This window comes from Leptidea sinapis, chromosome 7 (assembly GCF_905404315.1).
Source record: "Leptidea sinapis chromosome 7, ilLepSina1.1, whole genome shotgun sequence".
Classification (NCBI taxonomy): domain Eukaryota; kingdom Metazoa; phylum Arthropoda; class Insecta; order Lepidoptera; family Pieridae; genus Leptidea; species Leptidea sinapis.
The window spans coordinates 13,885,753-13,909,439 of record NC_066271.1 but is presented as its reverse complement, the minus strand read 5'-3'; the positions used below and the strand labels follow the sequence as shown (position 1 = coordinate 13,909,439).

The 23,687-nt window shown below is 37.3% G+C and overlaps 1 protein-coding gene across 4 annotated transcripts in view; it reads right to left on the bottom strand.

The window, feature by feature from the left end:
* Positions 1–541: 541 nt before the first annotated feature.
* Positions 542–23,687, bottom strand: part of LOC126965302 (stress-activated protein kinase JNK) — a 111,783-nt gene continuing 88,637 nt past the window's right edge. For 3 of the 4 annotated variants that reach the window (XM_050808833.1, XM_050808835.1, XM_050808834.1), the window contains 10 exons: positions 12,236–12,366; positions 11,682–11,843; positions 8,440–8,569; positions 7,703–7,900; positions 6,109–6,243; positions 5,083–5,212; positions 4,038–4,195; positions 3,301–3,426; positions 2,138–2,311; positions 542–728 (listed from right to left, as the gene is read on the bottom strand). In XM_050808833.1, the coding sequence (XP_050664790.1) occupies positions 2,138–2,311; positions 3,301–3,426; positions 4,038–4,195; positions 5,083–5,212; positions 6,109–6,243; positions 7,703–7,900; positions 8,440–8,569; positions 11,682–11,830 (1,200 nt within the window). In that variant the 5' untranslated portion in view covers positions 11,831–11,843; positions 12,236–12,366 and the 3' untranslated portion in view covers positions 542–728. Of the gene's footprint in view, positions 729–2,137; positions 2,312–3,300; positions 3,427–4,037; positions 4,196–5,082; positions 5,213–6,108; positions 6,244–7,702; positions 7,901–8,439; positions 8,570–10,474; positions 10,618–11,681; positions 11,844–12,235; positions 12,367–23,687 lie in introns of those variants that run through there. The other variant, XM_050808836.1, reaches the window with a different exon arrangement.

The following is a 23,687-nucleotide window of genomic DNA, read 5'->3' as shown; positions in this document are numbered from 1 at the left end:
TGTAATGTTGTACTGAATTTCATTACTTTTTTGTTTGGATGATGTAATGGCTATTAGGACATTGGGTGTTTTAATGTTGGCAATAAGCTAAATGTTTTACAAATTTTAATAGAGGATTTAATGCATGGGTGTAGTAGATAAATAAATAAGAAGTATGTCAAAATACTCAAACATGTTGGGAAATTATTAACTTTCTATCATGTATTCGAACCGGCTCATCTATTCTTCTTTATATCAATCATCATCGCGTTAAATGCTTAATTAATTTCATCTACTCTTACATTCTTAACATAATTATTATCGCGACTTTCGCCCTGTATATTACATCACTCAAGTCATCGAAACACACTGCGCATATTTACAGAACACTCTGATCGCAGACGGTTTTCATCTATATTGCGTCTGTGTTAAGCCCTATTTTACTAAAGCTATCTGTAACGGATGTGAAGAGATTTATATAATCGAATATTTTTTTCTGTTTCGTTTCCATCAGTGTATCATCATCATCAACCGGAAGACGTCCACTGCTGGTCAAAGGCCTCATCCAATGTATTCCGGCGATCTTGACCAGATCATCGGTCCATCTTGTTAGGGGCCTACCTGTATGTAGGGAAGGTATTCCGTTTCCGTTATAGATAATGTTAGTCCTACAGAAGCTCTCCAGTAAGTGACAAAAAAGTGTGCCACACAGTCCCCACACCTCTATATGCCTGCCACCAGCTTCAAACCTAAAAAGGACGTCACAATTCATAAATACGACTCAATATAATTTATGCCATAGCAACACGCAATGATTTTTAACGTTTCACATTTGCAATTTAGATAATTTATTCGTTTAGATAGAGCCTGTTGCTGCTAGACAACCGATGGAAACAGGCCAGGTTTATTACTCTAGTGTGCGTGACAACCTTACACTCGCGATTTGTATGTGTGCGTGCAATGCTCAAAATAAAGGTTAGCTATGAAAACGTCGAAAAAAATGAGTTAAGAATTAGTCCTCTATTCTGAGCAATTCACGGACACTAACACAAAGTGTCACGTGTCACGCACACTAAAGTATTAAACTTGATCTGTTTTTATAGGTTGTCTAGCAAGAGACTATCTAGGTGGATACATTTTATTATCTTAAGTATTTTGTATGTATTTCACCTTTGCACGACCCGCCACAAGTTACGATATCATCCCCACCATCTGGATATGTGGCGGTCCTCCACAGTGCGGTTTTCAAGGAGCTTTCTTCCTCGTACTACGAAGCTGTGGAATGAGCTTCCTTGTGCGGAGTTTTTGGGACGATACGACATGGGTACCTTCAAGAAAAGCGCGTACACCTTCTTTAAAGGCTGGCAACGCTCTTGTGATTCCTCTGGTGTTGCAAGAGAGTGTGGGCGGCGGTGATCACTTAACAACAGGTGACCCGTACGCTCGTTTGTCCTCCTATTCCATAAAAATAAAAAATATTACTTGAGTATCTAATAATTGCATACTGAAGCTATGCGGCGCTTGCTGTGTCGCACTGCGCGTCAAAATATTCTCTCGGAGGCAAATATGCCGCGAGACGCAGTGCAGCACCGCTCTAGTGCACCATACAAATTGATTGAAATAATTGAGCGAAGCTGAGCGGAGCACCCACCGGGTGACTCCAATTGATTTCTGTGTTAAATTGTTTCTTTACCATTTCTGGACCGATTTGAAAAATTTTTGAACTCATAGAAATCTTTCGAAATTTTCTAGGTTAGTGCCCACAATGTCTCCAGACAGAATTATGAATTTCGACTTGTTTCAATTATTATAATTTAAAACAAACATGATTTAATTCTAAATTAGCACGCGCTATTTATATTTATTGAAAAATTGAGCCGTTTGATCAAATCCCAATAAGTTTTAATTATAACACTACTATCAATCGAGAGTGATTCGACTGCCAGGTTCTTAGTTATTAAATTTTCAAATCAGCACAAGTTTCTCATGTGACCAAATAAGGCGTTAATTCCTCATGTTTAAATATGGCGCCAAATTCCAAAAGATTCTTTATATTGTTTTTGTTTGTGTACACAGACTTAGTCTCACGACGAGCGACTGCGGCATCCTAGTATTTTGACGTTTTGCGTCGCGGCAATGTGTTCCAGTCAGTCAGTACCTATGCGGTGTGCGCGGGCGGCGGCAGGTCCGCCTGGTGGTGTAGCGGCGCCGCAGCGGGCGCGGGCGGCGGAGCGGGCGCGTACTCCACCACCTCGTGGTAGATGAGCTGCTTCCATTGCTCCACGGTGTGCTCGCGCTCGTCCACCGAGTGATCGTACGCGGCCGGCGCCGGCTGGAAGCAAGCTTGAGACATCAACTGCCAGTTTACCAGTTGGAACCTCCAACTATCTAGACCATAGGCTCTCAACGTGGGCGATAACGCCCCCTTGTGGGCGTTTGGGGGGGGGGCAGTAGAAGACCCAGAGAAAATTAGGGGGCATGGAGATGGCGCAGATGGGGCGTGGGTAGATTAAAAAATATAGTCTAAAAAGGCAAAAAAATACACGCTAATCACGTACTAAAGTAAAATAAAACAACATATTCTCAAAGTGGGCGGTGAGCAAAATAAGGTTGAGAAAATATGATCTAGACGTATAAATTATGACAGCTTCCGCTATGAGCACTACTCAGCTATGTTTTACGTGAGTAAAGTCTGAGCAAAGTCTAAATACGCCTCATTACCAGTGGGAGTATCCTTTGCACAGGATGCCGGCGCAGATTATGGGTACCACAACGGCGCTATTTCTGCCCTAATGCAGAATTGTGTAAGCATTATGGTGTTTCGGTCTGAAGGGCGCTGTAGCTAGTGAAATTACTGGGCAAATGAGACTTGACATCAATTAAATTTTTGGGTTTTTCAAGAATCCTGAGCGGCACTGCATTTTTATGGGCAGGGCGTACAAATTACAATCAGTTGATCGTCGTGCTCGTCTCGCCCCTAATGTTATAAAAAAGCTATTTCTCAACCCATACGAATTAGACACCTCCAAGCGAAAAACACACTCTCAAATGTAAGGCAGTATTCACATACCGTTAGATGAACCACTCGCTTATTTGCCATCTCAATGTTTAAACAGGAGAGTCTAAAAGAGAAGTCGAGAGAGAATAAAAGTACCGCCATCAATTTCCAAGTCCCGTCTTTTTGTCTTTGATTTACCCTACATGATAGGTAAACTCTCAGTCTCGTATTTGATGAATGTCTCTTGAATGAGGTACTTTAAGAATACCTTAGGTTGGAGCTGAATAATGACTAGCGCTTAAAGAGTACTATGAATGTCTCACCGCGTTGACCTCCCCCTCGTCGTACCACACATTGATGTAGGGATGCAGCAGAGCCTCGTCGACGGAGATGCGTCTCTCTGGGTCGATCACCAACATTCGCGACAGCAGGTCGCGCGCTTGTGAAGCCTGAAACATGGAAGGTTTATGTCATTTGTGTTGAACATTTAAAAAATAATAAATTGATCCTTTCCTCAACCATTCGACTAAGCCGTCCATTTCTCCCGTCTAGAAGGACCAAAAACAAGTTTTTAAGTACATATAATCATTTAACTAAGCTGTGTTGAGTTTTTTAATTTATCAACTAACATTGGAGAATAATTTCCACCATATCAATTATTATAATATAATGCCCTTGCTTTGAGCTTTCGATAGTACGGGGCATCACCGTAATCGCAATTGAAAAGGCGCATAATAAGCTAAGATATTTTATTTTCACACGTGTTAAGGATCTCTATTGTAAACATAGCATGCATAAACTATATAATGCAACAATGTGCAAGAAGGTGGGTTGAAGAAAAAATAAAATGTTTTGACCCTTTGGGTACGTTGCGGGACAGGATGTTGGGAAAGAGCTGGTCGAGGCTACAGCCAGTCTGCTGTAAAAGTACTTCTGGTATAAAATGGGAGACGGGCGTAGCTTGAGCCGTTTGTGCACGTTGCATTCGGGCGAAGCCGGAGCCGGCGTAGCGCGACCTGTTCCTAAAGTATTTATAGTATAAATTGGGAGATGGGCGTACCTTCAGCCTGTTATGCTCGTTGCTGTCGGAGGGGAACAGGATGTCGGGGAAGAGCCGGTCGAAGCTGTAGCCGGCGTAGCGCGGCCTGTTCTCCACATAGTTGCGCACCGTAGGCTGTAGGCGTGCCATGAACGCTGCGGACGGCGTGCCCAGTTGTTCTGCACATATTGAGTTAAATTATTCTGCGGTGTGTATAGGTTTGATATACATGAATATCTTCGACAGCGCATACTCTAATATGAAATGGCGGCGGTGATTGTAGGATCAGGTCAACCACAGGAATCGATTGTCTTTGTATTTAATAAAAAAACATTTGTAGTTACCACGCTGAAGGTAGCTTGGTGCAATCAGCGGATGTCTTTCTTCTATACCGAAGCAAAATAATCATTTGCGGACGCTTTCAATTTAAATATCACTATTTAGGTCGGAAAAATTCTTTCAGCATATAATAATATGTACAGGGCCGGATTTGGGGAGTGCAACCAGGAATACAGCCCTTGCACAAAAGAGAGATCCCCAGAATAAAGAATCCGGAATATAAATTTCAAATTCAGACTAGTAAACATTGGTAAACTACTTTTCCTGTGATATTTTTTTTCTCGTTTTACGTTAACCTACTGCAATTCTTTGTACAAACATGATTATATAGGCGAAAAGCTAGGAAGGTTCCGTTAAATTTCAGATAAAACTAATTTCGAATTATATTTATATGTTTGTTGAATAAATAATAGAATCTATACTTGTTTTCATAATAAATAATTTATTGAAAACTCGACTGAATTAAATTGTCCATTGTGTTTGGAATATAATTTGCGGCCAGGGGGCCTCCACTCCTTTGTTGCCCCGAGGACTCCAGAGTTCGACCTCTTAATCCGGCATTTAATATTACAAACTTTTATAAAATTTCCTTGGCTGTACTATTTGTAAAGTGGATGGTTTTTATGACATTGGAAAGGTTACATTGAAAAGAGATTTAGTAAAATTTTGTTTCCAGCAATTTTTTATTTTGTTCTTCTGACATATTTTGCTTACATAGAGTACTCACCAATGATTTTGTTCCACTGATCGATGTGATCAGTCCCTGGGAATAGAACCCCGCCGCGAATCATCTCGCCCATAATGCAGCCCACCGACCAGATGTCCACGTTCTCCGTGTAGCCCATGCCGAGGATCACCTAAGTCCAACAAGCGTCAAAATGGTAAAACACCAAAGAAAAGCAGACAATGACCCTCAATTACACGATATAATAACATGAGACACGGAGATATTAAATTTAATTAATCAGTGGCTTTTCCTTCAATTTCAAAAATAAAGTGTTAATTCTGAAATCTTTGGATTAGACTAGGGCTGAGATCTTACGAGCGTACTTATACTTTGCTCAGATTTTACTTACGTAAAACTTTGCTGAGTATTATAAAAAACGCGAACTTGACTTTTGCATTGGGTTGTCTTAGCTTAAGCTCAACATAATTTGAGCTGTCAAATTACTCTTAAACTAAATCACAGATTATGCTAAGCTAACACAGTTTACTTTTTTTTACGTAAGTAAAGTCTGAGCAAAGACTTAGTACGCTCTATAGATAGCCTGGGTCTGTTCGAGTCACCTTAGTCATTGATAAGAAGAAGTTAAATACACAATAAAATAGTATAAATAATTAGAAATCTAAACAATTTGTTATGTTTTTAAAGTGATAACCCTCACTTCTACACATTGTGTATTAATCCTAGAAGTGAGGGTTATCACTTTCAAACATAACAAATTGTTTAGATTTGCAAGAGCGACATCTCAAGTCAATTTCCTAATATGTAAATACTGGGGTTAAGCAGGGTATCAAGTGTAAAGTAGACCCTGTAGATGAAGCCACAAACTGAGAGTTGAACAAAGCATACACAAGATTTTATGAAGATACGTCACTCGAACGCTTAGCTAAGTTAGAAGAGCACTCGCACGGAACGCGAGACGTCGTGGGTTCGAGTACCGCATCGTTTATAAAATTTTGTTTTCAAATTTTATTTGTACATCAGCAATCGGTGACGTCATCGACATAAAACACAAACAATATTGATTACCTCGGGAGCGCGGTAGTATCTGGTGACCACGTAGGGCGTCATCATGAACGTGGTACCAGCAGTCCTCGCCAGGCCGAAGTCTAGGATTTTGAGCGTGCAGTCGCTCTTCACCACTATATTGGACGGCTTCAAGTCCTGAAGTGAGATCAATACTTAGTGTGCTTGAAGTTGTAACAACACCCATTTGGAGGATGATGCTTTTTTATGACAATTAATGACGAGACGAGCAGGACGGTATTTGATACGCCCTGCCCTTTACAATGCAGTGCCGCTCAGAATTCTTGAAAAACCCAAAGATTCCGAGCGGCACTGCAATTGCGCTCGTCACGGTGAGACATAAGATGTTACGTCTAACTTACCCAGTAATTTCACTACTAGCTACGGCGCCCTTCAGACCAAAACACAATAATGATTACACATTACTGCTTGACAGCAGAAAAAGGCGCCGTTGTGGTACCCATAATCTAGCCGGCAAAGAAGCCTGGTATGGTATAAATGGAGAGCCGGCTTTTTCCTTCGGTTATACTGTGTTTACTATAAGATGCAGGGAGTTTCGGAGAAAGTTTTAGTATATTATGATATATTAGTGATTACTCATCGGGAACCAATAATGCAGTCAAGCAACTGAGATGAGCAGGCGCTGGCTACTTAAGTTATATGGCAAAACAGCGTTTGCCGATTCAGCTAGTAATAAATAAAACCGTTCCGATTGAGTGATGAATGATAACTTTATTTCCAGTGGGAATTATATACAAATTTCACACGTATATCAATCGCGGCGAATGACAAAGAAAGAGGCTTATAGAAAAATTATGTATGTTAACAGCTAGAATCCCCAAGTAATATAGTCACGGTTTTATACCCGAAGGTTCAGACAGAGCTGTACACACTACATTCACGCTTCGTCTGACAGATTGGATTAATTTAAATAAGTTACTTAATTATATCACTGCAGGCGGTTTACTACTGCCCGGGAAGACGATCGCAGTGCCGAAACAACCGTACCAATAAGCTACTACCCGCATTGGGTGATATTTTAGTTCCGCTTTAAGTTCGCCTAGTTTGATCGAATATCTAGCAAAAATGCAGAAAATAGCAATGTCATATTCAAGCTTAAAATTCTACTTTTAATTTTAATTGAGGTTGAAATTTATATTTCGATCCGACAATTTAATTAAATTAAACCCCTCATACCTTGGTGATTTATCAGATCAATTTGTAATAAAAACAATAGAATTGTGAAGAGATGGGTAATAACCGAATCTGCTTGCAGATTTCCACTCGTATCAACGTCATATTCATATAAGCTCTCTTTTTCCTTTAACCAGGCCGCTTAAAAGTAGATCCCCTATCAGTCTATCTGATCGAGAAATATACGCCTAGGTGGAACTTCAACACTGTCGTCCATATTCTCTTTATGAATTAGTGCAGTCACTCTACTTTCTTGCCAAAATTCTAACTCCAATCATACAGTGATAGCAGAAAAATTACTGCTCTCAAGTTGAAGTGAAAATTTGAACATTTTGTGTTTCCTTTTTTAAAAACTACTTCATACGGTTAAATCTTCTATTAATTACCTACTCTTTTTACATACCCTGTGCACAATACCAGCAAGATGGAGATGTTTGATGCCACATAGCATCTGATACAGGAGGTAGCTCATCCTCTCATGGTCCAGATCCATCTGGATAACCTGGCACAGGTTCGCGTCCATCAGCTCCATCACCAGGTAAACGTCCTGGAACTCTTCCAGACTCTTCTGTGGCGTGAATGCATTTAGAAGGCCTATGATCTGGGGGGACAATACAAAATTAACCGATGAGTGACAATGCTTTATATATATATTTAAATATTTAAGCTAAAAAATCAAACTATTATGCCGTACACTCCTATTAATGTATTGAGTTGTATACGGCCGTTTGCTTAGATTCATTGCAGATGATTGATCCAAGCGTCACTTTGCGGAGTTCTATTGAATAAGAAAAAATTATTGGAAGTATTCAAACGTTACTTTTTGCAGCTAAATTGCAAAAGAAAATGTCTGGGATTGCATCCAGGCCTTATTTTTCGGACCTCCAAAGATCAATTTACTTCTATATTTTCCTAATTTTATGCCATGAATGGCATCCTGCGGTGGCAATTTACAAAATTAGCGTTAAATAAATTTACTACCGGAAAATATACCACAGCAATTTGTTCCATAAAATGAAGAAGATCATTTTATGAAAATTCCATGAACGGATAAACCTTAATACGACGATCACAGCGTGCAATTAGTTTATTTTAAGTAGAATGGATGATAGTCCCTGACACTCTGTAACTCGTACTCACATTCTTGTGGTTCACCAGCTTCATCAGCTTGAACTCCCGGTAGGCTCGCTTGGCATGCGTCACGTTCTGGAAGGGACGCGACAGCTTCTTTATGGCCACATTCTGTTGCGTCACCGTGTCGTACGCCGCGCTGTCGACAAACGACCGTCAAATAGATACATACCACACACCAGAGAAACGCACAACGAAACTAATTCGAAGGTTTTCGAACGCAAAGAACTGTGGCGAGAAATTAAGGCAAAATCGCAATTTCGGAGAGTTTACCCGAATTTAGGTAAAAGAAGATGAGCGGGCACATTATATTGTGCGGTTAATAGGGGTGAGATTTCTTAATAAATTTCAAAATAATTTCACTTTTTTGACATAATATGAGGTCAACTTGGTAAAGACTAGGTATTGCAAAAATAAGGTAAGGTATAATCGTTCGATTAAATTTTCTCTTCTTTTCTTGTGGCGAAAATAATGATGACATTTCTCCAATTGATAATGTCTAGCTTGTGTAGTAGAATAATCGATTACCTTTTACCGAAATTTTGCGTAGTCATAATTATAATAGCGCGGTATTATCACTCATTGACACCTTTGCCATGAACCCGCCCTTCGCAACTTCAGGAATTAGCTGTATCGCCCATTTGTAAATTGGATGGAGCAAAGGGCAGCAATTTTGAAAGACTTTCATTATCTTTCCAGAAATTATTACCAGAACCTTTGAAACCAACCACACTCTAAAACTATTGAGTAATATTAAAGTTTTATGAAAAATGATGATAAACTCATGAAAGCGTCATTCGCGAACAGGCTTTTAAAACAAGCGTTTTTGAAAATGAAAAACTGTTTAAACAAATTGTCCTCGCATACCAAAATTTGCAATATAGAATTGCATTGCAAAAATTAACACTGATATCAACCTTACGGTAGCGTTTTTTAGTAAATAAAAATTTCCCTCAACCTTGATGTTAAATAATTAAACATCAGTTAATTTTATATCATTCAATACATTAAGTCCCCTTGCTTCATATTAATTAGTATTACAATCACGACTGTAACCATTACATATGTATTAATTATCGTATAAAGTCTAACATTTTTATAAAACAATAAATAGATCATATAAATGATGCGTTAGGATATAAGCTATCATGCGGTAATAAAGAATTATTGTATAATGAATTCGATAACGATAGTTAAAATACACAAATACACCCAATACCACATAAACTATAAAAGTTAACATTGGGGTAAAAAACCCTACGCTTTTATGTGTTTGTGGATTAACATACAATTTTCAACAAAGTCCGGTTCTGGCATCAATGCTGGATTTAAGTCAAACTATAAAAACAAACAATTTAAGTAGCAAATCAACATAAAGAAGCATTCGATACCCTAATGATTATGACACCCCCCAATACACACATAAAAATACATAATAAAAGGTCAGACTGAACTCCAAAAATACATCTAGCGATAATATAAATGTTATCACAGATATCACTGAAAAGAAATACCAAAAACAACTTTGACCAATTGAAAACATTTCAATTTTAAAATTTCTTCTTGTAACTTGATCAGAAAAGCTCCAACGGTGTCAGCAATGACTTTACAGTGACCATTTTATAAGCCGGCGTAGTATATTAAATATAATGAATCGTAACTTAGCAATATTATTACTTGCTCAATAACTACGTTAAAAATAGCACATGAATTACAATAAAAAATATTTAGAACGACGTGAATTTACAAAGTATTTAATAGTACTCTTTTTCAAAGTTATTTACAACTAGTTTAAGGCATGTTTCAATCAAGAGCTTGTGAAACATAGCTTGAAGAAATTATGAAATTGGATTGGATTTCCTTGGCTGAAATACCAAGAGTAATGAATGTAGGGTAGTAGTAAATTTCCTCGCCCAAATATTTGACACGATTAGCGTCGTACGCTAGCCACCGACACAAATTAGTCACATAGAAACAAGGGAAATTAGTCGTTATGGTCAAAGCGGTATGAGTGAAGCAGCAAGCGTGGTCGAGCCTGTCTTACCAGACGGTGCCCTGCGCGCCGGCACCGCGCCGGACTAGCTCCGTGTACCGAGCGGGCACCGTGAACACGGTATCACCGATCGTAACCGAGTTAAACTGTACCATTGCTACGGCTACTCGACTATCTATGCGTTACTCGATCAGCTATAAAGAGAAATAGATTAGGAGTCGCTGTGAACAAAATGTATTAACTAATTGCTAATGTCCCTTGCCGCGTTCAGCACTTCAGCGGAAATTCCCAGTTTTGGAATTATCTGAATGATGATTTTCCTGGTAAAGTTTCAAGTTTAAAAAGCAATCCATTTATTTCTTCAGCCAGACTCATTGGCACTGGCACTGAGATGTTTTGATCAGTGCACATTGTACATTTAGCAGACAACTGAAATTTAGAAGTTCGTTCGGGGTTGCTCGTTCTTAAACTATATAGAAGACGTCACAGTTACAAAATTTAAGAAAATAACATGAAAATAATGCAACGTTTAGCTGTCTACTTGGGACATATACAAGATAAACAAGTGCAAACATGAAAACCAAAGCTGATAAAAATATTTACATCAATGAATATGGGACAAAAAATTATAATTGTGAAGTAGATGCCAATCATGAAAATTTGCTACAACTACATAGAGTGCAAAATGTATATAAATATTATAATAAAACTTAGAAGAGATTTAACATAAATGATATATTATTAAAGCAAATAAAATAACGTAAAAGCCAATGTTGCCTCATTTGATTTCGACTAAAAACATAACAATTATTTTATTATACATATTATATTGGTAACATTAAAGAATAATTTTTGAAGCGTGCACATACTCAAAAACATAATAATTTTGCAAGCTGGTGAGAAAAAGACAACTTACGGATATTTATTTTGGGATGTATAAATATATGTATGATGATGAATAAATCAATAGTTGTGAAGACTAAAATGCTATAATGCTTTAGATAATATGTTCAAAATTATATGTAGGTACTAAGAACAGTAAGAATAGATAGCAATTTTGAAATACCAGCTGGGAATGTAGAATTTTAATCGAACCTTCATTCCAAACTTTATAGCACTAAGAACTGCTTGCTAGCTCATTGCTGTATCCTGAAAGTTAACTCGGACTGGACTATGCAATATATGATGAGTTATCAATAAATTATTAGGTAACCATTTTCGGAGGTGGATTACGAATAGGTAAGCAGTTAAGCCTTACCATACTATTCCCTGAGCCCCGGAGCCGATAGGCTTCAAATTCTGGTAACGCTTGAGGATCGTGAAGCGTGTGTCGCCGACCTCGACGGTGTAGAAGTGCGGGTGGCGCGGCGCGGCCGACATGGCACTAGCTGGCGCCGCGTGGGGCATGGACTACCCCGACCTGCGACCAGAAATATATCGCTTTAGTTGGATTAACTGAAGAATTTCACATACACTCCTTTGACGAGTTCTTGCCTCGCAAGAAGAATGAGTCACTTTGTGGAATATCAGATGCAAAACCAGATGTCTTAGGAGCACCATCTCTAACGGGCCCAACTCAGTGCAATGTATCTGCTTTAATTACCTATTACAAAGAAATCCTTGTTATAGATATAGCGCAATATATACATAAACGTTGGGGAAAACACACTGTTGGTAGGACCCCACAAGATCTGGTCAAGATCGCTCGAATAGTTCTTGGAGTCTTGTTGAGTTCTTGGGAGAGGCCTTTGTCGAGCAGTGGACGTATTCTGGCTGGAGTGATGATGATGCAAAATATAAATTTATTATAACCTTAAAATTTCTTTAGTTCAGAACGCGTTCCGGTCTCCATAAATATCCAGCCTTTTTTGTGCAAGTAGGTATTCGTCAGTCACAGGCGCGGCGCAGCTGGTGGCACTTCGGAGATCACTTTGTTATTGCGTCTGCAACAAAAGACATGGATATCACAACTCGAATGTAAACTTAATATTCTGCGGTAGTTGAAGAGCATCCCAGCGGTGCAGCGAAATTTATGTAAACAGAAGCGTACCTATACATTAAAAAATATAATAATATCAATCTGTATTTAAAAATCAAAAGATATCTCAGTTCTGACTGACCTATGTTTGTTGGTTGGGGCACTGTAGGGAAATCCCTATACAAATCATACATTATTTGCCTACTATATGATTATACTAAAACTGTATGATTTGTACTCAGAAGGACAGTTTAATAGGTCTGAGGAATTACAAACGTCATAACCTATTGAAATATTTTAATATTTGCAACTCTGTAAAATGTAATTATTTTTAAAGCAAAATAATGGCACTGACATAGTTAAAACTAGTTGGAAAATCATAAATGCTCAGACTAAAAAATTATACGAAATAAATATGAATAACAAAATACAGAAGACTTAGTTCAAACTGGGTAATTCTCATTGATCTAGAATCTAGATTCTAGACTCAAGAATGATTAAATTTGGCTAGTAGCAAGTCAAAGATTCCGATACGCACAGACCAACCCAATAAATAGGTATTAGAGAGACCTAGGTACTGAATAAAATATAATACTTTGAATGGTTTATAGTTGCAGATTGTGAAAGAGTCAGATCAGTTTTTTTAATACAACTTTTTTGGTTAGATTTCTGTGTTAACCAGCCATTAAGGTATTTTTTAAATACATGGGGTATTCATTTTATGGGCGCCACACAACCAGATGGTATTTAGTTTCTTTTGTTTAAACCCAAATATAATCTGGTGTGGCGGCTGGTGGCGGTGTTTCCTGGACGACGCGACATGGGTATTTTAAAAAAGAGGGCACTCCTGTGACATCACGAGACCCGTACGCCATCATCCTCTTCCATGAAAAAATAACGCTGACGTCTAGGGATGCCCAATAGAAGCGAAGTGTTCTAGTATAAAGCGATTCATTTTGTACAGTTTCGGTTTTCGTTTGCGTACCAGCAACCGAGTAGGTATTGAACGTTTTTTTTCCAGTACCTACCTAATTACAAGATTAATATAAACAAATCGAAGATAAGAAAATCTCAATATAATCTTATATTGCCTTTATATTTTGTATTTGTATGTGTCTGATTTTTGTTCTTTAATCTTAGGGGGACCAGTGAAGTCATATCGTAATATATTATACTGTAGGTCGTTTTGTGTTTTGTTATTGTGATAAATATCGTGTGACGGTCGTTCCTTACCCCCCAGACCCTCTCAGGTTCCGTCCGAGTGCTCTTACCAACTGAGCCAACCGTTCGAGAGACTCCCGTATCGTAAATATTGATAAGTCGCGGTCGCGGGTTCGATACCGCATCGTTCATAAATTTTGGTATCAAATTTAATTTGCATAAAAGGTTCGCTTCAAAAAATTTGTTGGCATTACCTGTACTTACTTATACGCACTTGATACAAGAAACTGTTGCATAATGAGGGTTATTCACGAGCGTATTATGAATACCAAGTGAAGTGCAGCATCATATACTATTTTACCTACCCTCATGTATTGCAATTGGCGAGCTCCACACAACACCAGATGCAGCAGATCTTATTCAGTTCGTTTTATTTATACTGAGACATCAGAAGCAGAATTGTGCACAGATTCTTGCCTTTGTCTATGACCCGCACGCGTAGAAATAAACTCGCTCTGAGGTTAATTAATAACGCCATTACCTCCTCTCCCGGTACGAAACTTATATTGCATAGAAAAATGGTAAAAACTAGTTAAATTTACGCCCCGACGAAATATTTAATAGCGGACATGGTTGCCGTTTAAAAATTAATCGAGCTTTTAAACTAATAAAAAAGTTTTTACGAGTTGGTTAACTGTGCCCAGATTAGGCACACAATTTTAAAAGGTTATTAAAAATGTAACCAACCAGCTCGACAGACGAGGGACTGTCGCCTCATAAAAATAAATTGATAATCTCGCACCTGGAATGAGTTGAGCTGCGAAATATGTCATTACTGGTGGCAATTTCATGGAAAATTGTTTTTTTATTATTTTGTATGGCACTGATTCCGTTGGTGCAGGAAAAGCGCTGATATGTTAAGAGACCATTATATATATAATATAAAAAATTGTCACCATAATATGTCGTTTTATATCATTCTGCAGATTAAATGAAATTAGATACTATTATAAATGAAGATCCTTGTGCAGTATTCACTAAGCGTGGGTACTTTGAAAAAAAGCGCGTACACCTTTCTAAAAGGCCGGCAACGCTTCTGTGATTCCTCTGGTGTTGCAAGAGAGTATTAGTGGCAGTGATCAGTGGCTTATGAAACAATCAATTAAAAAATAATATAAAATCAATTCTAAGAAATAACTATCTCAGTCAATACAATTAATCCCAGAAGTTAGGAAATATTACTTTAAAAAAATATAAACATTAATTAGAATACAGTGAATGCCATTCAATCAATCCAAGCAGATTGGATGCGCCCGCAATTAAGACTCTATTCATTACAATATAAAAATGTTAATCGCGTGTATATGTTAATAACTAGCCCACATTTTCCCGAAGAATATTTCACAAAGTTGAAAAGCATTTTTGCATTGAGGTCGGACTGTGAATAGGAAATTTATGCTTATTTAAAATTCTATCTTTAGCGGGTTTAAAATATTTCACTGTAAATAACATAAGTCATTCCATACGTAGAAAAACATGGTACAAAGCTTTGAAGTATTTTCAAACATGACTTATAAACTCTTATTTAGGGAAAGTTGAATATTATGGTGACATAGAGAAGAAATGGAAACCTACGAAGGCTAAACTTAAATGAACTTTGCTGTTTGTATCAAACTATTTAAATTATTTATTTATTTATTGAAAAGACCAACAGCATAAATATTACAAATGAGTCTTTAAATTAGTGTACATATAATAGTCAAATTTATTTTTGTTTTCTCTTAGGTACTACTGGGATAATAGTAATAAAAATGTATTTTTATTATATATGCTTAAGAGAATGGAAAAGACGCTATCAAGAGGCGCGAATTCGAATAAAGATAGAGATAAAAACTTGTGTAACAATGCCAAATCACTTAAAAATAACAAATTGTTTTTACATTTGAAGGAGCGGCATGTCAAATCATTTTTCAAATATGCAATTATTGGGGCTAAGCTAAGCTTTACCAGTGGGAGGCTCCTTTGCACTGGAAGTCGGCTAGAGTATGGGTACCACAAAGCAGTAATGTGTCAACATTACTGTGTTTCGGTGTGAAATTATTGGGCAAATGGCACTTAACATATTATATCTCAAGGTGACGAGCGCAATTGTAGTGCCGCTCAGAATTTTTGGGTTTTTCAAAATCCTGAGCGGCACTGCATTGTACTGGGTGGGGCGTATCAATTACCATCAGCTGAGCGTCCTGCTCGTGTCGTCCCTAATTTTCATAAAAAAAGCAGGCTATTAACTTTAAAGTAGGTGCTGTAGATGGCGCTACATTAGAAGCTATAAATTCATTGTTTATTAATATTCATATTAATTTATGTATAAAAGTATTAGTTCACGTGACAACATAGTCCGATTGCGAACAAGTGGTTATTTTGACAACGTAAACACTGCGTCAAGAACTCTCTGCCCATTAGCCACTTGTAGGGCTCTGATATTAGCATCTTGCTCACATATTATGCTAATTAAAAGTGCTGTCAACTCACACCAGCTACACAATCCACCCGTTACTCCCCACGCCGACGTCGCAGTTGCTATTTTAGTAAAACACCTATCTAATCATATATCTAGGAGGTCTGGAATCTGCATAGTATAAAGTTAAGGATGCGTCTTTTCAACATGGCTGACATCAAAAATAAGTGGCCAGAGTTGTCAATCATCTGTGATTAGAAATAACAAGACGTGTTTTACAATAGGCGACAATTTTATAAATTGTTAAATTGAAAATCATTTATTTTTATTGATAAATTCAATAAAAAAAATTTAAAATTGGATTTTAATAAACGTCTGAACGTATCCCCATAATATGTAAATACCCATTCAAAAAGATATGCCAGACATGAACGAGCGCAAGAAACTCAGTGGGCTCCTTTTATTAATAAATTTATTCGCAGTACACATATAATAATACTCTAACCCAGTCTTGTTGAGTCCACGTCGCACAATTTCGAGCGAAGCTAAGTAATTGAGGCGGCTTATATTAGCAACGAGAAGCCTCCTCCTGACAGTCCATAAGCTGGTTTGCACACTTCTCACTTCCTCTACGAGTCTTTTGAAGTCGACATAAGAAGATTTGCGATTTTTCGACTTGATATCGTTGCAAAGTCCTCTGAATAGTCGAACGACTCACATTTAGTTTCTGGGACACATAACATTGACTACACCCTTCCTCAAGTAGCGCTATAATTTTGCTCGCTGTTAACCGCCGCTAAACAATGGTATCAAGACTTAAAAATCAAGGAAATAGGTCAATACGACAATAATTATCTAAAAATGATTTAAGAGTTAGTACGAACTATCAACTATTCCCGCCGAGATACGCAATTAAAAGCATTTTTTCTAGATTCTTAAATTAGAAATTGGAAAAAAAAAATATGCACCAAAACGCTTCATAAATGTGCCTGTAATAAAATTCTCAAATAATTAAAACCTCTTTTGGTATTGTATCTTCTAAAGGGACGGAAATAATTTAAACCACAGTTTTTTTTGCAAATGAGTTTAGATTTAAGATATAAAAGATTAAACTACCATCCGGCACCCAGTCTACATTAACAGTCAGGAACTACCCTACGAGAATAAAGCCTTGGCATAACATCAGATACAAAGCTTCGTTGGAAAGCTCATGTCAAAAAGAAACGAGAGGAGTCGGAATTAATCTATAAAAATATTTACTGGTTACTTGGAAAGCACTTCTCATTATCACTGAACAATAAAGTTCTTTTATACATAAACAGATCCAGAGTACATCTTTTTATATAATATGTATTTTCATTTTCTAAAAGAAACATCAACACAACTCGACACACAGTTAAAACGTTTAACATAATTTAAATGTTGTCTTTAAATTGTGGAGGAATTTTAAATATTTTAACGAGTTTTCCGCGAGCGCGCCCGCTACCCAATGGTGTCAAGTGTCAGCTGCAATTGAAGATGTCACCCGTCTCCGCGAGGGCAATACAACTTGGACATTTGCATATTATTATTATTATCGTCAAGTTGTTCTATGTGCTTATTAAGGTTTTTATAATTTTATATGCTGTCAATGAGAGCTATCTTCTTCAGAGTGGTTTAAGGAGATTTAAGGCATCATGATCATCATCAGCCGGAAGACGTCCATTGCTGGACAAAGGCCTCCTCCAAAGATTTCCCCTCATTTAAGGCATGCTTGACTGGATTTAGAATTACAGGTAATGATAAAGCTTGATTGTAAACTCCTTGGCGGCCGCGATTTCGCCTCAGGCTAAGACTGTTTTTATGCCATTAAGGGACCAGACGGATTCTTGTGAAACCCAAAGATTCTGAGCGGCACTACAATTGCGCTCGTCATCTTGAGACGTAAGATGTTAAGTCTCATAATTTAGCCGGCATCCTGTGCAAAGGAACCTCCCACTGGTAATGAAGCGTATTAAGACTTTGCTCAGACTTTACTTATGTAATACAGAGCTGAGTGTGATAAAACACGAAATGCCTTTTACTTTAGGCTTTCATAACTTAAGCTTAGATAATTTATACGTCTAGATAGTCTCTTGCTGTTCGACAGCCGATGAAAACAGGCCAGGTATATTAGTCTAGTATGTGTGTCTTACTCTCGCGATTTGTATGACACTTTGTGTTAGTGTGTGTGCATTGATCTAAATAGAGGTTAACTGTCCACCTCAATTTTTTTCGACGTTTTCACAGCTGTCACAGTTTTTCTAGACGTATAAATGATCTAAAACCTTAAGCTCAGCTGACCAAAGACTATAATAACGAAATCAAAGGTTATGCAAAGCTTACACTCAGCTAAGTTTTACGTAAGTAAAGTCTGAGCAATGTCTAAGTAGGCTCTTTAGATCTCAACCTTAATGTAACAGTGAGGTTGCCATGCAAATTTAATTCTGCCTAGTGTTAATTGCGCCAATATTTGTCTGTACACGTGTTTCGCCTCTACACGAGGCATCCTCAGGAGATGTTGACTCGCCAAACTCTGGCACGAGACTCGTCGATACTGGCGGAATTAACACTACAGAAAACTCAAAACATTTGGATTATATGAATAATTTAACAAAAAGAAACGATAGTTCCGTTGAAGCCTTCTAATTGGTTACCACTCATCTCATATACGGCAACCATAATATCTCGAACGTTGTCAGAATTATGCCCCAGGGAATGTCGGGTATTGCACCAGGCATCGTTCATTTCCTCCCACATCACGAGGAGCGCTAGTCGCTAGTTCGCCGTGGCCAGAAACGTACCCGTGGGACTCGTCTAAATCAGACTAAACATTTATTGTAGCGGTCTCTACGTATCCTGATAAATTGCTTGTTCATTTCTTACGGTACTTTCATAGTTCATCTACTGCGAATAGGATATGAAATAACAAATAGATTGAAAATCTAAATGTTGCTTGTGCTAACTGAAATGCCAATGGTTTCACATTTAACTATTTTTATTCAAAACTAGCTGACCCGACAGACGTTGTTCTGTATATAATAAATAAAATAATGTTTTTATGTGAATTTGTCAATACTCGTAATATATCATAACATCAAAAATTACTTCGTAAAATATGCACCCTGCTGTCGTAATGAAATTGTTTCACAGCAGAACTGTCAAATCGTGCGTCAATAAATTCTCTCATAGACATTATGTATGTACACATCAAAGGAAAAACAAATTTGTTGGTTTTGATTAATTTAGCAGCATTTTCCTATTTATTCATTTCCATTTAAACCTTCTCTGGACTTCCACAAATAATTCAAGACCAAAATTAGCCAAATCGGTCCAGCCGTTCTCGAGTTTTAGCGAGGCTAACGAACAGCAATTCATTTTTATATATATAGATTGGATATGATATTATTTATTAAAAGTAAAAACAACCACCTATACAAAAAAGTACGACTCAGATCTGAGAAGAACGGGCGCAAGAAACTTACTAACTCGACTTAGCCGAGTAGTAGGCATTATAAGTTTATGTCTGATCCTGGTGTTAACTTTATGGTTAAGACAGTTTCTAGCAAGTTCACTCACGTGCCTATGTACAAACATAACATTATCAAGAATATATTGAGAAGCAACAGTTAAGATGTTTAATTCTAAGTTTTGCTCTCAATAATTCTTTAGGATCACTTCATAGCCTTATATAATAACAAATTACCACCTGTCCATGCCCTTATGGTAATAAGTAATGGCGTTTAACTTTCTTTCCACTTTAAAGATTAAAAAATATGAGTTTTACGAGCACCTGGATTTGTGGTTTTCCTTCAGGCTGCGATTTTCAAGATATTGCCATTCATGTTCAACTAATCTGTAGAATGAGCTTTTTCATGAAAATAAAGTACGAGACGAGCAGGACTTACTGGCACGGAAAAAACACATTTACCTGAAAGGTCACAGAGGATGTGTCGCATCTCGCACACTCGTTTATGCACTCTTGCACTATCAAAAGAGCCTTCTAGAAGGCTTCTTGTAGTGCCATGAATGTAGCTCAATCTACGAGGAAGCACTAAAAATGCTATTTGACTCCCACTTAAGAAACCTCTTGATGGATAGTTCATTAGAACTTAGGAACTATTTCTGTTATTTTAGTAGAACTTTAATAATTATTACAATTGCAATGGCTAATTGATTTATGGCTCCGCTGACACTAGTCAAAGACGCTTCCATTTCTAGTCGAATTGGATTCCTTTTTAAAATTTTAAAAGATTTATGAACCATGTGTTGCTAGAACAATTGGCTCAGTTCGTAAAAGCGCTCGGATAGAACGCGGAGAGGTACATAATTCATCTCTCAAAAATCTCAATAATATAAACAATAAAATGCAATTATATATTTAGTGAAGAGTGGGGGAGGCAGGAGACTCATGGCACAGGTTCTACCTAGTTTGAGCTCCTGTCTCCCAACTGTAGTTTAACATTTTAAGAATAAGTATTGCTGTACTATTGTAAATATAGTACATATTGGGAGAAATATACGAAAGTATTTGATTTGATTTGATATATTTGATAATTTTGATTCGTCTATTTAGCAGCAAGAGCATATTCAAACACGAATTATGTTTGCCTTGACTATGATAACAATCCATCGCACACGCTATGAATAGAAACCAAATTGTTAAGCGAACTATCAACGTAGCGGTCTGGGCCGCGGGGGTGGTAATTCCAGACACGTTCCCGTCACTCCAAACCAGACTTGTTTCCAACTAATACTCCCGGGGTTACATTGGCTCGCTATTAATATCATTTGATTTATAAATGTTTCTATCCTATTCATATTAAAATAAAATAATTATGTGTGTGAAGCAAGCGTTGTCGCACGTTTCCGCCTCGGTTTATGAATTTATGCAGCGTTCGAGGATAAAATAAATCCGAACGAATTCAACTGATGATTTAATGTGTGATCATCGAGTGAAATATGCTGGCTTGTTGATAGCTGACATAAAAATAAATTAAAAGAAAACATATACATTCAAATAAAACACTGCACAGTATATACACAATGAATTTTTCACTAACTACATTCAATTTCACTTATAGTTGCTGTATAGCTACAGATACACTGCTATAAGCATTTTGATGTCGCGAACTCACGAGATTTCACCAAGTGAAGGGCGCCGTACCTAGTGAAATTACTGGGCAAATGAGACTTAACATCTCTCAGGGTGACGAGCGCAATTGTAGGGCCGCTTACAGTTTTTGGGTTTTTCAAGAATCCTGAGCGGCACTGCGTTTTAATGGGCAGGGTGTATTAATTGCCATCAATTGAACGTACTACTCGTCTCGATCCGTATTGACATAAAAAAAAGTTTTAGTGTAATGTACACCCGTGTTCACTTACTTTTTCCATTACAATTCAATTTACTTTCGTCTGGGGGCCGTTGGTTCATTGCCAAGGTATGGTGTCATTTACAAAGCCATTTATACTATACTAAGTAGTTAAGCTAGTTTAGTAATATCAATAGCAAGGCATTATCAATTTATTTCCGAGCCAAGTAGTGGATGTGTGTATCATTTACCATATACCGAAAACCTTGAAAAGCCTAAAAGTGTAAACATGAAACAATAAATATGGAAAATAAGAAAAATTATTGAATAAGGCAATATTTTGCGAAAATCTTTGCTGCGAATCTCGTTGAAACGAGAGAGAGAGAGAGAGAGTCTCGTGCTAGAAATTAGCGAGTAAACATATCCTAAAGGATTCCTCGTGTAGTCGCCTCGTCTTAGCGGAACTTACACTCAAGAAAGCACACACCATTTGGATATAGAAAATAAGACAAATCTGAGAGTACATCTGTAGAAACATTTACTATGAAATATGAGGGAATTTAAAAACGTGGTAAGATTGCAATAAATCAAAGTATTTGGAGTTGAGTCAGCTGAGCTCACTCGGGCAACATTAGGGTGGAACGGTCTAAAATAATATATAGAGAGAAAGTCCAAAGCGGATAGGGGCCCGCCGATAGAGGGCAAACGAGTGTCGTTTGAGTTATTGGAACCAATTATGGACCTGTGATAAATTCTAGATGCGGGAATATAAAATGTCGGTTCGCTGTAGCAAGATTTACTTCCGTACATGTACCTACATCATAACTATTAATAGAATTTATGGCTTTCTTATGCCAATGAGCCTGCAAGCTTTGGATTGTGGAATAGAAATTTTGGAAATTGGTTTTTTAAGACTGATACATTTAGTGTTAGTTAATTTCTACAGCCTCTTGCTGCTAGACAACTGATGAAAGCAGGCCAGGTTTATTACTTTAGTGTGCGTGACAAGCTACGCCTTACACTCGCGATTTGTGTGTCACTTTGTGTTTGTGTGCGTGAATTGCTCAAAATAGAGGTGAACAGTCAACCTCAATTTTTTTCAACGTTATCACAGCCGTCACTGACTATCCAGATGTATAAGTGATCTAAGTTTTATAAGAGTCAGACTCCCTTGCACTTAAAAGTATCAAGGAACTTTAGGAAGGCTTGAATTGTTGAATGCCTTTATTACATTTTTGGTAGCAACGTTAATGTTCTTTGTTATTCCTTCAAATAATATTTATTTTTGGCAACATTTTGTGTTGAAGTACTTCAAAACTTTTAATGTTTCTAAAAGCCCCTTATTAAAGTATATTAAGCGACGTAGAACGGTGAAAGTTAAACAAATGAGTATTGAAATGAATAACAAACTCCTCATTGTTTTTCCAGTTAAATAAACAATGGAAGCTAACTTCGCCAAAGGGCAGTTAGACATAAAAATAAACAAGCGTAGGTAAGGAGGGTGGAAAAGGGCAAGGGTGCAGCGTGGGTGGTAGTGACGAGCGACGAGTGTTGCCACACCGGGAAACCATTGCGAATATCTACATCATCATATTTAAGTAGAATTCGTTCTATATATAAGTGACATAGAAAAAGTGTGCTTAAAGACAATGTAAGCGAAGCTGTCACTGTCCGAATCAAACTTGAACTGAATAAATGTTTTACATTGCTGCTTATTGACCAAGAATATTTTAAACAACTGGAGTAAATGCGGCAATGTATAGATTTAGCAGTCGAAGCTTATTATGTTGCAATTTTAGGTATGTTCCATATTGCCGTTTTATTTTTATAGAACGTGATTTGACTGTGTGTATAAAACGTCATTGATTATTTGTATTAAAAAATATATTGACACTTATTCATATTGGAACAAGCCATTGCCATTCATATTGGCAATCCAAAATTATTAATCTGAGATTAATATTTGAATCCTGTTCCTGCTTTTAAAATTTCAATCACCGGTCTATGGAACGTTTGTTTAATGTATTTTTATCTACACCAATATGAATACTTATAACCATTACATCATCCAAACGAGTGTTGTAATGTAATTCAGTGCAACATTACAACACTCGTTTGGATGATGTATTGGTTATAAGCACTGGCTTTTTTAATGTTAGCAGTAAGCTAACTGTTTCAGAATCATTTATAGAGGATTCATATAATGGTAGATAAAGTCTTGTATGCAACTGTTGATAATTAGGTATTAAAACACTCATGTGATGCTATTATCACATTCGTGTTTTAATACCACTTATTACACAACAGTTGCATAAATAACTATTACAATCCATCAAG